Here is a 15,373-nt window from a genome sequence, read left to right as displayed (position 1 = left end):
GTTGGACTGAAGCTGCCATAAACCAAGCAATGACAACCTTAAAATTAAGGACGTAAAGTATAACTCTATTTCCTATCATGTGTTTCCGTAAGTATAGTGACATAATTAGAAGGAAAATGGTTTCAGGCGGGCTGGACTGCATGACTACATATGCTGTCCAAAAAGTGTAAAGCATCCATCTTAAAGATGGATGCAAGTAGGTGTTCCATCTAAAAATAATGGAAATTAATGGTCTAAAAGTTTTCTTACTAGAATTATTATTTCTAGTTTTTAAAATGTACTTATGTTTTCATATTCATGATCTCCATGTTAAAGATTACATGTCCTTAAAAATTAAGTCCAAAAATCCATCTAAAAAACAGATTTATTAATAGGCCCGCATTTCTACATATGCGGGCTTGGCTGCATAGAAACCGGGTCCTAATTAGAATTGAATCTGTGGTTTAGTTTTTGTAATGTTAATTGAGAGTATCCCAGCAATTGTCATACTGTCTACTAATGAAATTGGAAGGGATATATTCTTGCCACTCAAAAATTTTATTTCTTCTAAGAATTGCATACTGTATCACAGGCTCAACCCCAAAACCTAGTTTTTTTCTCGAAAGTGAATTAGTAGAGAACATTGAGTTTCATCATTCTTTTATTGTGGGAATATTTGACTGCATTAATTATCTTATAATTGTACATTTTATCAAAATGGCTACCACATGTTGGGAGCTCTACATAAGAATAAGAAAGGAAACAACAAAAAGGGGAGGATTCGCCCATCACAAAATGCAAGTGTATGCGGTAAAGAAATGGCAGGCCACAAAGAGATGGAAGGGGTATGACAAGGCAAGGGAAGAGAAAAAGAGGAGCATGGTGACCAAAGGGGGGAGGGGGTGATGAAGCTCGGGTGCTCACTGGTTGTGCTTCTTGGATGGTTTCACCATACAAAAGGCTGAAAGCCGACAAAATTCCTAAGGTATAGAGAAATGGGGCGACCCATGGTCTGGTTAAGCGAGAGAGAGAGAGAGAGGTGGTGCAGGCAGCCCACAGGCGGAGCATGTTACAGATATAGAGTTACATGGACAACCCACCAGACGAGTGCTCCTAGTAGGTGAACCCAACATGTAGAGGAGCCCGTCACGGGCCAATGAGTGTTGTCCTCGCATATAGGTTTGGGCATCCCACAAAAGTGCTCTACTATGTTTAGAAGGGAGAGAGAGAAGGAATAGAAGGGGGGACAGAATAGAGAGGGGAAGGAGGAGAAGAAATTAGGGAAAAGGGAGAGAGGGTAATCTAAGGCGAGGAAAGAGTGTGCGAGTTTTAGCTTGAGAGGAGGAGAGGGGAGGGATGAGGAAAGCAAGGGGACGAGAGGGAGAAGAGGTGGTTAGATAAAAAGTAAAAGAGACCAAGTAACATATGAGAGAATGAGAAAGCCAAGGAGCAGGAATAGAAGATGGTCAGATGGAACTATTTGAGATAACGAAGGAGGGGTTATAAATTTTTTTATCCATTTTTCCTGACTTTCTTTTTTTAATCCTTCTTACTTATACTTTTTCCTTCGCCCTCTTCTTTGCTTCCTTTTTTTTCCGAAATGTGGTGTCTTACAAGAGACCAAAAAAATTGAAGGAGAATAGAAACCTACTGGTGCTTGGCTGCCGCCAGAAGGGTGTAAGCAAGAAGATGAGAAAGAGGAGAGGAGGAGGTCGTGAGAGAGACAAATATAGAAAGAGGAGAAGATATATAAAGAGCGGGTTAGACTGTGAAATTTTGGGATGTACAGCTAGCCATAACCTGGGAGCTCACCAAAACCAAAAAGTATAAGACCGAGAGTTGCCCACTAGCAGTAGGGAGAGAAAGAGAAGGATAGAGAGGAGAGAGAGAAGGAGAGAGCGAGAAGGAAATACCATTCCCTTGGAGCAGTACAAAACATAGCAACAATTTAGTATGTATATTGCTATAATGTGGGTGTAGGCATCTCATAGTAGAAGTGCTCTAATGTGGTGCAAAGGGAGAATTGAGGTAGAGTGAGAAAGAGGTGGATGAAGGAGAATGGGTGGGGTAGCCTATGAGAGGAAAAGAAAGGGGAGAGGAGAAAGTAAGAGGATTGCAAACAGCTAGGATTGCAAACAGCTAGGATTGCAAACAGCTAACTCAGCTAAGTTGGTGCTTTGCTCTTGTAGAGTAACAAGAAGTAGAAAGATTACAAAAAGAGAGGATTATCATAGGATTTAAGCAAGAAATGAAGGCGGAGAGATAAAGTGTGCCAGTGCTGTCATGAAAAGACAGCTTCAGAGTGGTGAAGAGTGAAGAGGGTAGAGTAGAGAAATGAAAAAGAGAGGTAGTGAGATAAAAAGGAGTTACAGAATAAAAGAGATTAAGACAGGAGAAGAGAAGAAGGGAGGGGGGAGGATAAGAAGAGGTAAAAGGGAAGAAAGACAGGAAACATACAGGCTAATGTGATGGGTTGGCTCCCCCGGCTGCACCTTCTCTTGCTTGTGCATCAGCGGCCTGGTTTGTGTCTACAAACATGGCAGAAGGACACTCCCCGCTCCTTGCACATTAAACAGATCTGGTATACACACCAGAGGACACCCCACCATGAGGGATGCCCAAGCAATGACAGAGTCTACAAACATGGCAGACGGACACTCTCAGCTCCTTGCACATAAAACAGATCTGGTCAAAGATCTAGTATACACGCCGGAGGCCCCCCCACCATGAGGGATGCCCAAGCAATGATACAGCAATTATCTCCTACTATTGTGATATCCATGGATCTCAATTCACTGGTGGATACAATTCCCTTCAAGGATTGCTCTAGACTCTGCAAAGGCAAAATCCATGACACCAACATATTAGTAGGACAGTAAGATTACCTCTAGATGGTCTCTAAGCATTCCGCCAATGCTCGCCGGACATGGGTTACCTAGGGACGATCCATATGTGTTAAGCTTCACTGACCCTATGATTGGAGGAGCCACAATGGGGCCAAGACTTAAGTCCTTCCAGCTGCTGAGAAATGCAGCAGGAGGAAGGTCAAAGAATAGCCTATTGCATTTGGCCCAGAAGATGGTTACAGCCTTGATGAGGTTCCAAAAGGTTCCGAAGGACTTGGGAGGTAAAGCTTGCACCCTGGAAGCTACATTTATTACTCTCTTTCCACATGGATCAAAAGAGTTGCCATCACCAAGACCCTAAGAAGGAAGATACCTCCTCTAGGGTACTAGGGGAGAGGAAAGCTTGTCTGAGGGACAACCAATAGCCTGTCAAACTCCGTGAGGAGTTTGGACCAAAAGGCCATGGCTGCCTTGAAATGTAGGAAGAGGTGATCCAAGGTTTCTTCTAGGGAGCACATGCGATATGACACACCAATAAGCACGCTGAAGTCTTCTGCAATGTAGCCAGTCCACACACCAATAAGCGAGCTGAAGTCTTCTGCAATGTAGCCGGTCCACCGTGAGGGTTTTTCCAAATAACGCAATCCAAAGGAAGGATTGGACCTTATGGGGGACCTGAGTGGCCCATGCTTTAGAAGCTATTGTTTGTGGTGCTTACACATGACAGAGCATGGAATAAGGATGAGACCATGAAGAAACCTGAAAGTGAAAGGGCCCAAATTATCCTGTCAAGCCATTCAATGGAAGGTAGACGCTATGGAGTTCAATGAGCATATTAGCTATATCATATGCTTCTTCATCTTTAAGGGCTCTCTGAACATAGGGGTCCAGGTAAGGGAGTCCCCACTCCATTTCCACGGCCCTAGATATGACAATTACATGGTTTTGAGCTATGTTAAGAGTGTCAGCCAGCCAGAGTTTGATTCCCAAGCCAAATATATAGGAAAAAACGAATCATGCTCCCCTTAGAGGACTAAAACTGATATGGTCTCTAAAACTAGCCCAACTGATACGGTCTCTAAAACTATCCCAACTGATATGGCTCTTCCAAGCTCGTGAAGCGTGTAAAGGGTGCTGTGGGAACTAGACTAAGTCCTATAATTCGTACTTCCATTTGATTGCCTTCCATCAGAATTGATCTTTTTGGCCATTTCTCAAGAAGAACTATGTTAGCTTGTTTCAAGCTCTAATTTTGAAACCTCTTGAAGATTTGGGTTTTCACACCTTGTCTCATGCTATCACATGGAACGTATGATTATTTTCTTTTCCTCCCCACAGGAAGCTATGCCATTAGTTTTTCAAGTTTCACGAGATCAAGGTCGACATGTGGAATAGTGACATCTAGAAAATTGGGAATTGGCAACATTGCTTTGATGAGCATTATGAGCCCCCTGGAGATAGGAGACGACTCTTACAAGAGCCCAACATCATTGCAATCGTTATTTACTATAGTCCCATAACACCTTCCTTAGTTTTCCTATGCACAGGGGCAGGCACAGGTATTTTGAGGGAGAACCTCTACCCACAACCTAATGTAGATGCCAAGTTACTCACTTTGGAAGCTTCTGAATCTATCCACATAAGCTTCACCATTGTTATGTTAACCTTCATACCTGTAGATATCTCAAAACATCTGAGGAACAGCCGGTGAATGTCCACCTGTTCAGGGGAGGCTTACAGAAGCTTTGTATCATTTGAATAAAAGAGGTGGAAGACTTTTGGGTAGGGGGGGTGGGGGCCTCTTAGATGTACAGAACCCTGACAGCATACGCCCCTCGAATAGGTGAAACAGTGATTGCGAGAAGACTGCAAAATGGCAAAGAGGAATCAGAAGAAAGAGCTCCCTTGACATAGCCCTTGAGAGGCTTGGAAGAAAGATTTGGCGTTCCATTAACCAAGATGGAGAATGAAGGGCGGAGATGCAACCTGGGATCTAAGAGCACCATCGCTGGCCAAAGGCCATTTTGGCTAAAACGTCATCAGAGAGGGAGTAGTCCTCATGGTTGTATGCCTTTTTTTATTTCAATTTGCTGACAGAGCCATGGGTACCTAAAAGGTATTGGGAGCGAATTGTTTCCTTAGTGATAAGGGCTCCATCAAAGATTTGTTTGTTAGATACAAAGGCCAGCGGGGAATGTGATATGCTATATTAAGAACAACTTTAAGACAAGAAGCTAGGCTCTTAGGATCTTGTAGGAACTTTTAGAAGACTAATAGGGTGGAAGTCTCTTCGATATTTGGCTCCTTCAACCTTTGGAACGAGGGCCTCGAAGGTGGCACTAATCATCTTGTGGATCTTTCCTCCATGGTAGATCTCATTGAAGAAAGCTAGTAAGTGCGGTTCAAAAACTCCCCAACATTTGAGAAAGATTGCCACAAAAAACCATCAGGTCTTGGTGCCTTACCTTGGCCTTATTCAGCCATTGCCTTTCTAATCCATTCATAAGAGAAAGGACTCTCAAGCCAACCAGCCTCTAATAGGAACAATGACTTGGTGGTTATCTAGCATTGAGGGTTTGGGACCTTCTGGTCTAGGTTTCTATTCCCATTGACACATTCAAGAAACCACTAACTATTTTATAAAAAGGGTAGGGCCTATATTCCCCACTGATCTACCCAAAAAAAGAAAGACAAAAAAAAACAAAACAAAAACAAAAACTATAAAAAACGGTCTAGGACCTTGGGGATTAGAGAAAAGCTTTTTGAATTACCCAATAACTATCCTCTTCACCTAGTGGGGCTCGTCAAAGGTTTTGTTATTCACAGTGATATGGAAGATCGAGTTAGCCCTCTTACACCGCTAGCAATTTTGTGGAATAAGGATGTGTTTCTATTGCCCTATCAAAGCCATTTCAATCTTGCCCTATCAAAGCCATTTCAATCTGGATCTTTTGCACCAGCAGATCTCTCTCGACTTGAAGGTGGTCGAAAGATTTGTCTGCATCCCCCCTGAGGTCCTCTCCTAGGGGGTAGCGTGTTCTAGACTTTTCTACCTCATCTAGATTATGGATACCTTGGGAAAGGTAATCTATGCTAGCCCCAAAATTGTCTGGAATCTGATTATTCCAAAGCTTCAGAGAACATTTAAGATTTTAAAGTTCTTGCAAAGGTGAAACCCAGCCAACCCTGGACTTGGAAGGCCAAACACTCTTGTATAGGAAGGACCTTAAATCTGGTTTCTTCAAACCAACTAAGCTCAAAATTTAGAGGCTTTGCTCCTTCAAGGGAAAGGAGTAGAATCTAGGTAGATAGGTTTGTGGTCCTAGGTGGTATTGGTAAGACAGTAAGACTGCAACAGAATTTTCCTCTCCATGAATGTTTAAACGAAACTTGTAGGGAGATGCAGATTTGAAAATTTTGACATGTTCTTAATCTCCAAGGGGAGGGACAAGTTCTTGTGCCCCACTGCTTAAGGATCTTTTGATGCAAATAAAATCAACAAAGGGTAGCCATTGCCGATCTGGATCACAGAAGCCGACTACAATCCCAAGCATATGAAAATTGGCATTTTGAACTCCAAAGGGGCCCCACTTTTTCCCTACACATATGGAAAATATAAGAATAAACCAAAATGCTGGCCCACCAAACAAAATGCATAAGGTCAACCAGCAAAATAAGCACCCGGCATGCTAATTGTCAAAAAATCATAATAATCACTGAAATTGGATAAAATTGGTGAAAGCAGTCGTAGATTGGGCCCAATCTTGTAGAACCCCACAAATGACGAAAAGTAAATGTCAAGAAAAAATGAAGATTGGAGCTAATCGCATAGACGAACTAGTGAACAGACAATTCGGAGAGGACCACAGTCAAACTTTGGTCAAACCTCTCCTAACAATCATCTAAAGGTTTTAACTCTAATCCAAGGTGCACCAATGGTATCCTCCAATTATCAGGTCATTGCGATATCGGATGACCAAGATACGGGCTAACAATGTTAAAAGCCACTCAAGAAGTATAGTCCAGGCCCAATACGACCCCAAATTTACAAAAGAACCCTAGAAATTTGTGTCCAAATGAGCTGAATTTGTTTTGTAAGAAAGGCATTCTCCAAAGAAGCTAAAGTTCCAAATTTGAGCTTAATCTGATGTCGGTAAATGACATTTTCGAAAAATCTTTCGAGACCATCAAGGGACCAACAGTTTTTAGGCAAAAGACTATATTGTGGGTGTGCACTACCAGTTCATGTGTAATTTACAGTAAGTGACAAATTTTGTTCCTACCAAGGATTCGATCATATCTCATGATTCCCATGGTCAAGTAAACTCAAATTTTGATATGTTGTTCTCCATTTAAACAACTTTCCATCCATATAACTATTGATGGGATTCCCACGACGAATCATAGCTATATTGAGGAATATAGTATGAGATTAAAAGTGGGCTATTGTATAGCATCTCCACGACGTCGATCCACTTTTCGACTCTTATCTCACAATCTGTGAAGCATTTCGAGCTGAAATTTTGTAGAAACGATCTTCACTTAAACCCCTAAGTATCTATACAATTTTTTCGGGGGTTTAAAACCAAATTGGGGGTCATTCGTACAGAGAAGTTGCCCAAAAGATGAAGACTACTGAACTTGGCAAAAGTGGCCAATACATTGATCCTAACTCCTGATTCTTGGAGTTTTTTATCCTAATTTCTTCTCAAATGCTTCAATGATGATTTCTCTCAGTTTCGTAGTGACGGATCGTCAAATAATGGCCAATAAAGGGTGAAATTAGAAGGAACACAAAAGGAGGCATGGAGTTCTCCAAGTTTGACACCAAATTCATAAATTTGATGGTGACTCCTTCAAATCTCGGAGTCTTTTTCCCAAATTTGTGGCAAAAATTATCATAACAACTTGCTATACAAAACTTTGGAAAAAACATTGAGCAAGAAATAGAAGAAAAAAGCATCAAACAAATAGGAATTGGATGAAGGTATGAGAGAACTCTCCAAGGGCAAATTCATGATATTTCTCAACTTCGGACCCCTTCAAATGGTCCATTTTGCATAATCTCTAACCAGCTTTTGATAATCCACCCACCAATGAGACATACAATCAATTTTCTACCCATGTTTCCTAGGCATGCTATATAACCCCATCAACCCTCATTTTCCAAGGGTTAGAAAGTTTGATTAGGAAGCTTAAAGCTAGAAATCTTGTGTAGGGGCCTTAGCCTAGAGTGAGAACAAATCTCTCTACCCAAATTACCCCTAACCAAATCCTCAAGTTCCAAGGATACCACCAAAAAATAGAAAAATATCCAAAAAAATCCCCAAAAATATAACATACCAAAAAATTCTTCAAAAATCCCAAAAGAATAAAATTACCAAGGAGACACCCTAGTAAATCATAAGTCCTAAAACAACAAAGCGGGAAACTTTGGCAAGTGAACAAGAACTAGACTAGAAAAAGACATCTTATGAAGCAAATAAACCTGTTGGCGAGATTTACCGACACAAGGATTGAGGTGAGCCATCTCTTCTCATCTATATATAGAACAAGGAGGGGCCACATCCCCCCGGGAGACCATGACGTGAAATCCTCCTTTAGCATGTAAAAATTGAAGTAATCGAGTGGGCATACTTCGGGAAAACATATAAAGTAGAAGATAAGATGATCAACCAAACTTCAGTCTAGGAGATTCAAGTACTCAGCCCCTCTGTAAGTACTACTCTCTTTTTTTTGCACTTACAAAATCAAATTGAAGTTGTTTATTTTTTTTTTTCATTGTGTTTACTTTGGGTCTTGCCTTTCCATTTGCGGTCAAAGAAATCAAAACATACAAGTAAAAGTACGGGCAAACAACTCTCTAGTAATTTGATTTTTGGGAATCTTGGGTATTTTCTATTTTGGGGAATTTTTTGATATTTTGGATTTTTGGGGAGTGTCCTGCAAATTGGAGCCCCAGGATCAATTGAACAATTGAAGGGCAGTATGTAGGGCTAAAGTCTCCAAATGGGTACTGTCCATAATACATGTAGGGTCTTCTAAGGTCAAAAACGTTAGTCCAATATGACTCCTAAAGATGCCCTCACTACTAAAATGTCCAAGACTTCCGCTGGAACTCCAATCAGGGTTTAGTTTGGGGACACCACAAATAGCAGGGTGCCATTGAGATAATCTTGATACAAATTGCGGCAATGACCAAATGATATGTTTCCACTAGGTATCTAAAACAATGATGAAAAGGCTTTGAACTCTTCGCAAGTGTGCCGCTAAAATATGCTTATCGCTTTAATGCGATCTATGATGGAAGTCATGGCGTGTTCCTCATCAAATATCCATCTTTGCAATCTAGCTTAGTGGCCCATACCGCGGCCAATGTAGATAGGTGCCAAAGCATAATATTTAAGGCCATGAATTGTGCTGAGACATAGCATCAAAATAAGTATTGGACAGATGAAGAGGTGACCCAAGCTTAAGTAAGAAAGACCAAATTCAAGAGGCCATATTATAGTGTAGGGATAGGTAGGGGGATGATCTCCTCTTTTCGCAACACATCACAAAATTGCTAGGTGATGAAAAGCTCCTTTTTTTGGATCCCCTCGAGTATTTTATTGACTCCTAGCCAGGTGCAAGACTGGACTTTGAAGGGTGCAGAGGTACACCGTGACATATTGGCAGGAGGGGGTCCCTTCACCAAAACCCCGAGAGGAGGGAAAGAAGGCATAGGGAATTCCATTGATCAAAATCAAGAAATGATAAGGGAAGGTGAATCCATCCGTTCATGCTCTCCATTTTGGGTCAATGCCCATTAAACTCATTGCCTGGTCAACTGGTCCAAAATCCCCAATCTACGTGGTCTTAGGCCTTGTCTAGTTTTAGCTAATTAGACCTGTATGGATGGATTGGTGTCTTGCATGGAAGCACTTGTGTGCTATCGGGGCACCATCTAAGATTTTGTCATCTTTGTAGAAGGGTGCCCTGTGGAGGAGATAACACCTGATCAAGTACTTCGCACAGGGGGTGGCAAGAACCTTTGCTACAACCTTATACAAGCTGTTTCTTTCCTTTTTGAAGGCAGAATCCTATATGAGCTGTTGATTAAGATATCAGGTCAAAATCATTGCTTTCATATGCAGCTACCAAAGAACAGGTCAAAATCATTGCTTTCATATGCCGCTTCCCTCTTTGGTATTAGGGCAACGAGCATGCAGTTCATCCCTCAATGGATAATATGGCCACTGTGGAATTCTGCAAACATCTCAACAAATCAGGGCCCAAAAACATCCCAAAATGGATAAAAAAATTGCAAGGGGGAAGCCATCTGCACCCAGCTCTTGTTGTGTCCCAGGTCTGTATGGCCCTCGTGACCTCTAATTTCACAAAAAAACCCTGGAGCCCAGTTCTACTTTCTTTTGAAATTGTTTGGAATTGAATGCTTTCCCTCTCTGGCCTTGTCCTATACTCTCTTGTGAAGAACATTTTGAAGAAATTTGTTATGACTCAAGCAATGTCTGCTTGTTCTTCCAACATTCCACCTCCTTTTTTATTTGGAGAATGCAGTTATTTCTTCTTCCACAGTTGGCTGTTCTGTGAGGGTGCCAATCCTCCTTAAGCCATTGGATTCTTGAGTGTTGGTACCAAAAGATCTCCTCCTGGAGTTTGGAGGCTTTCTATATGCCACACTATTAGCAATCAAAAAAAAAATCACACTTGCTGGATGGTGAAAAAAGTTTCGGAAAGGTTTCCCTGTATTCATATGACTCGGTATGACATTATCTGTTGCTTTTAAGTATGCTATTAATAATCGTGGCACACCTTTATTTTGCTAAATTCAATTCATGTATGCAAGTGTCATATTTCCTTTCAAATTCATGACTTAGAATGCCATTTTCCTCAACTCTAAGCGTGCGAGCAATAAACTAGGATCTGCCAATCTTCCCAACATTTTCAACTTTCTAATTTTTTCAAAATAAGTTGTTCTCATCTTCATCAGCCATGGAAAATGACACACCCCTTGGGATATGTAGAGTCACATGTATCAGGAAAAAATATTCATGCCAGATAAGTGTTTTCAGGGAAAAATATTCATGCCAGAGAAGTGTTTTTTACCAATGTAATCTCAAAAGATCATTTCCGGCTTTAAATGCCAAAAACACAATGCTTAGATGTCAAATTAAGACAGTTTACATTTTCTATATATTAAAAAAGAATACAGGAAATCACAATGATTTGTGTGGTCACCATTTCCATACATATAGAATAGAATGTTCTGCAGTAACATTATCTAATTACAGAAGTGTGAGAGTTCAAATCGCAAAGAGCATTTCTTTCACAGTTGAACTGCAAAACACATTTTCTTATTATAATAGAAGCCCAGGAAGATCCAGGTATAAAAGTGATTACAAACACATAAAGCAAGATTCTGAGGATAACTATCAGTGTAAACAAAATTTCCTGAAAAGGATCTGCAGAAAAAAAGAATTCTAACCAACAACACAACCACATGTTGCAGTTATAAAAGAAAGAAGACAGATAAGATTTTCAAGGAAGTAGCATAAGGCTGCAATAAGATAGAAATTTCCTCACCCTGACGCTAAAAGTGATCCCGTGGGACTCCAGGCACAAGCAAATACCTGCATATGAGGAATACCTCATGAGAAAAGCAACTAGTAGGCCATCAAGATAAATCAACCAACTATCCATGAAATGGGCCAACAGTCAAACCTCGGAGGTATGTCCTTCTAAAATAGTCACGTCAGAACTGGCTATCTCGCAGGTTGAAGGAAAGGAAGTAGATATATCCATAGGCTCAGGTCCTGCATAATAATACAGAGGAAAAGACAAATAACAAACAGAAAATCAATAAATTAAGTTTTCTGAAAGGAACAAGAATAGGGAGAGGAAAATTCCATCTATGAGGATACTAGATTATGCACAGAAATTGCAAACACCAAGTCCCGAAAATGAAGCACTTCAGGACATAGAATCAAAAAAATCCACACTCTCGTTCCCTCCCAAGAAAGGAGTACGTGCTAAAAGATTACATATTTTAAAGGATCAATGTTTGACGAGGATAACTCGTTACAATTTCTTCCTTTCCACCAACATAAATGGCAGATACCTACAAGGAAATTGAATTCCATCAAACTTTAAAAAAAATTTATATGCAAATCAACTCATGTCGGACCCTACAAAAGGAACCTACAAAGAAAATGCCAGAAGCATCCGTACACCACAACAAACAACATTCAGAAACATCACAAACGACTCATCCATGAACTAACTAGGTAAAGCACAACTGAAGGTGAGACTTCAACCCATTTGATCAAGTAATCTTTCATGACATTCCCCTTCATATCTAAACTCCATCCCTCCCTTCCTCCTCCCTCCATATCAACAATGCATAAACAATGTCACCGCACAATTTATCTCAATTTGAACATCATAACAAGGCCAACATAAGACTTTTTGTCTCAAACACTAATAACACAAATTGAAACCCTTTCTGGGCTTATATTTCAGCAAAATCAGAAATCTGATCCTTCTGCATCATCATTATAAGCCAATCCATATGTTCATACCTGAGCACGTACAGTTAAATATGTGGGCTTTGAACTCCAAATTAAGTTACGATTTGTTTCCTCACTGCATGGCTTCTAATGATGTACAATATACATACTGCAAGGTGTGATTCAAAATTGAATGCATTGATCAGAATGTTTTCACTAGTTCTTTTTCCAAATCGTTTAAGATGGGGCTCTGAAGATTTGCTCTCTAAAGGTCTGACATTTGAATCTACTTTGTATCAGGCATATCCTCCCAACTCTCTTGAAGTGAACAATTGACATATTTGTGGAGACCTTGAGTTATGCTTTTGTGCAAAATCTCACCCAATAGCACATATTCTTCTAGGATTCACTTTTTGTCAAGTAGAGGTATAACTGGTATGGTTTTCCCTCAACTTAGCAGTCTTATGTTCAAATTTGAGCCCCGATCTTATCTATATTCGGAAAAATGCAACAGATGTTGTAGCTCACTAACAGTAAACAACATGTCACCTCAAGACTCAAGTGTTGACAGAGATGGTTGATGTGAAGCATCCATCCACTCAATGCCTTCTTTGGTGGAGGAACATTCATCTCAACCATTTGTCATGAACAACACATAATTGAGATGATATATATTTCAGCGGGCTGGACTCATTGGAAGTCGAATTTCATCCGACTGCTCATTAGGGTCCTACTATGGAGAATGAATCGATCTTATGGGTGGCTCGGCCGCTCCCATCCGCTTCGACAAAACGAATATCGTTGCTCGCGCGGTCATAATAAATTCTTCCTACACCTTCTTTGGTTAAAAGATGAAGGTGTAGGAAGAAGAGAGAGAGGTGGTTGTTTCCACTATGTTGGAGCACTCATGGTGTCTAACATTGGTATCAAATGATCTACCAATGCTCTTCTCAATATGAGAGTCTCTTCGCGTTCCCCCTCTCTCGTCTCTCACCTTCCTACCTGCTGGAACGATATCTACAAGCTCTATCCCAAGACCTCGCTGCCCTCCTCTTTCCTCTCCCCCAAGCTGAGCTCCTCGTTTTCCTCTTCCCAAACTTCCTCCCGTCTCTCCCCTAAGCCCTCCTTTTCCCAGGTTGTAGCCTCCTCTCCGCCTGTTTTTTCCCCCTCCCCGTCCATTCCCCTCCCCCAAAGAAAATGCATTTTCGCATGGCCCCCATTTCCCCCTACTGTATCTCCATCGACCGGAAAGAGGTCGAAAAAGCCACGACTAAACTGTTCTCTTCCCTGATTGGTCGCTTCCTACTTGAGCACCATAACACCAAAGGCAATGAAAGAGCTGCACAAAAATACTGGAGGGAACCTAACATCACTTGCAGTCGCCTTGCTAATGGCGAAATCCCTTTTTCCTTCCCCTCTTCGAGTAGCGCTCATCTCGCTCTTCAAGACTCTAAATCTTTCTCCTTTCATGGAGCCTGTTGCCGTCTTCGCCCTCGGTCGCTGTCGGAGGGGTTTTTCAGGAAACAAAGGGTGTGGTTAACCTTCAACAATATCCCTCTCCAGGCCTGGTCACCAGGCACTTTCCACCGCCTTGCAGCTGCTTGTGACTCCTTTATCTCGACCCATTGGATCTCGATTGAAACCCTTCCTCTGGGCTCTATCAAAACCCTGGTGGAAGTCTTGGACCCCCTTTTGATTCCCAAAACTTTATGGCTCAAAGTCTCCGACCTTTACTTCCCTATCTCCACCCACTGGTCTTTGGCCTCCCCCCTCCATCTCCTGCTTTCCTTCACCACGCCACCCTCTCCAAACCTAAGGTCACTGAGACTAATTCTTGGACTCTGGTCACGAAGAAATCTCACCCGAGCAGAAGCAGTCGAAGGACTCCTCCTTGGTCGCTCGTCAATGAAAGCCTCAAAGCCGTCCAGCCTCTTCTGTCGGCCCTGTCTCCAGCCCCACCACCTCTGCTGTCCTCTTCTCCTCAAGGGCGAGCCCCCTCTGACCCACTTCCTACTGTCCAGACCCTCAACCCGCCCTTTTCTGCTCCCCTGTCCACCGCCCGTCGACCCAGTAAAGAGGCCCGCAAGGACCTCTTGCCTTTCTCCTCGAGAACCATGCCCAACCCGAGCACTTCTTTTCTGAAAGATCCCAACTCCCCTCCTCCCGCCTATGCCCCCTTGACAAGTCACCCCTTTCACGTGCCTCCGTGGCACACGTGGCAGCCGTCCCCCTCCCTGTACACGCGTCACACGGTGCTCCTTCTAGCCCACAAAAGTGTTCGGCGTCGCCTGACACCTTTCACCAGCCCTCCTCACCTTTTTCCCTCCCTCCCCGAGAATCTCCCGCCCACCTGCTTCCGCCCCCCTCTCCCTCGACTGACACACCCAGCCACCTGTCCTCCTCGAGCCCCCCCTACTCACCTGCCACCAAAGCAGCCCCCGTTTTCTGCCTCCACCAACTCCCTGTCTTCGCCTGTCCCCCCCGCTATCTCAACTCCTTCGCTGACCCCTCCCCTGCTCCTTTGCCCCTCTCCCACTAACCCCGTCCTCTCTCTCTCAGCAAGGGTTTGCTGAGACTCCCCCTTCATCTCTGTGATGCCCCTCTTCCCCCTCTAAACAGCGGTTCCCTTCTCCTTCCCCCCCCCCCCCCCCCCCCCCCCCTTTCTCCTTAACCTATCTCCCTCTTTGCCTTCTTGACTTCTCTCCGCCTCTACACCCCGGTGGAACTTTCTCATCTCTCCCCTATGGACCATAACCTCCTCCCCCAAGGCTTAGTGACCGCCCAAACTTGGGACCTCACACCCCCGGATACTGACTCCCTTTCCTCCTTGTTGACCCCTTACCTCTCCTTCACTGGACCTTCTTACCATTCCACCCTTATCACCACCCTTTCCTCCGTCCAGACCTACCATTACCTTGCGTACCTTCCCTCTCCTTCTTCGCCCATTCCTTGGCCTTCCCACTATGACACCCAACAGGCTTTCAGCTTACCGGTTCACCCCCCCTACCCTTATCAAGAGCACTCCCCCTTCTGGACTCT

General features: G+C 42.8%; 1 protein-coding gene across 8 annotated transcripts in view; it reads right to left on the bottom strand.

Annotated features, from left to right (window-relative positions):
- Window positions 1–15,373, bottom strand: part of HOS15 (WD-40 repeat family protein) — a 43,733-nt gene that overhangs the window by 12,883 nt on the left and 15,477 nt on the right. For all 8 annotated transcript variants that reach the window (XR_016046169.1, XR_016046170.1, XR_016046166.1 and 5 more), the window contains exons 4-5: window positions 11,550–11,641; window positions 11,412–11,458 (exon numbers count right to left, since the gene is read on the bottom strand). Coding sequence is in view for 4 of the 8 variants with exons in the window: in XM_011625048.3 (XP_011623350.1) it covers window positions 11,412–11,458; window positions 11,550–11,641 (139 nt within the window). In the remaining 4 variants the exon portion in view is untranslated. The remainder of the gene's footprint in view (window positions 1–11,411; window positions 11,459–11,549; window positions 11,642–15,373) is intronic.

Source organism: Amborella trichopoda, chromosome 12 (assembly GCF_054954075.1).
Source record: "Amborella trichopoda isolate Santa Cruz 75 chromosome 12, AtrichopodaSantaCruz75HAP2 v2.0, whole genome shotgun sequence".
In the NCBI taxonomy this organism is placed as follows: Eukaryota; Viridiplantae; Streptophyta; class Magnoliopsida; order Amborellales; family Amborellaceae; genus Amborella; species Amborella trichopoda.
Note: the sequence above shows the minus strand (reverse complement) of the source record. Positions and strands in the feature narration are given on the sequence as shown.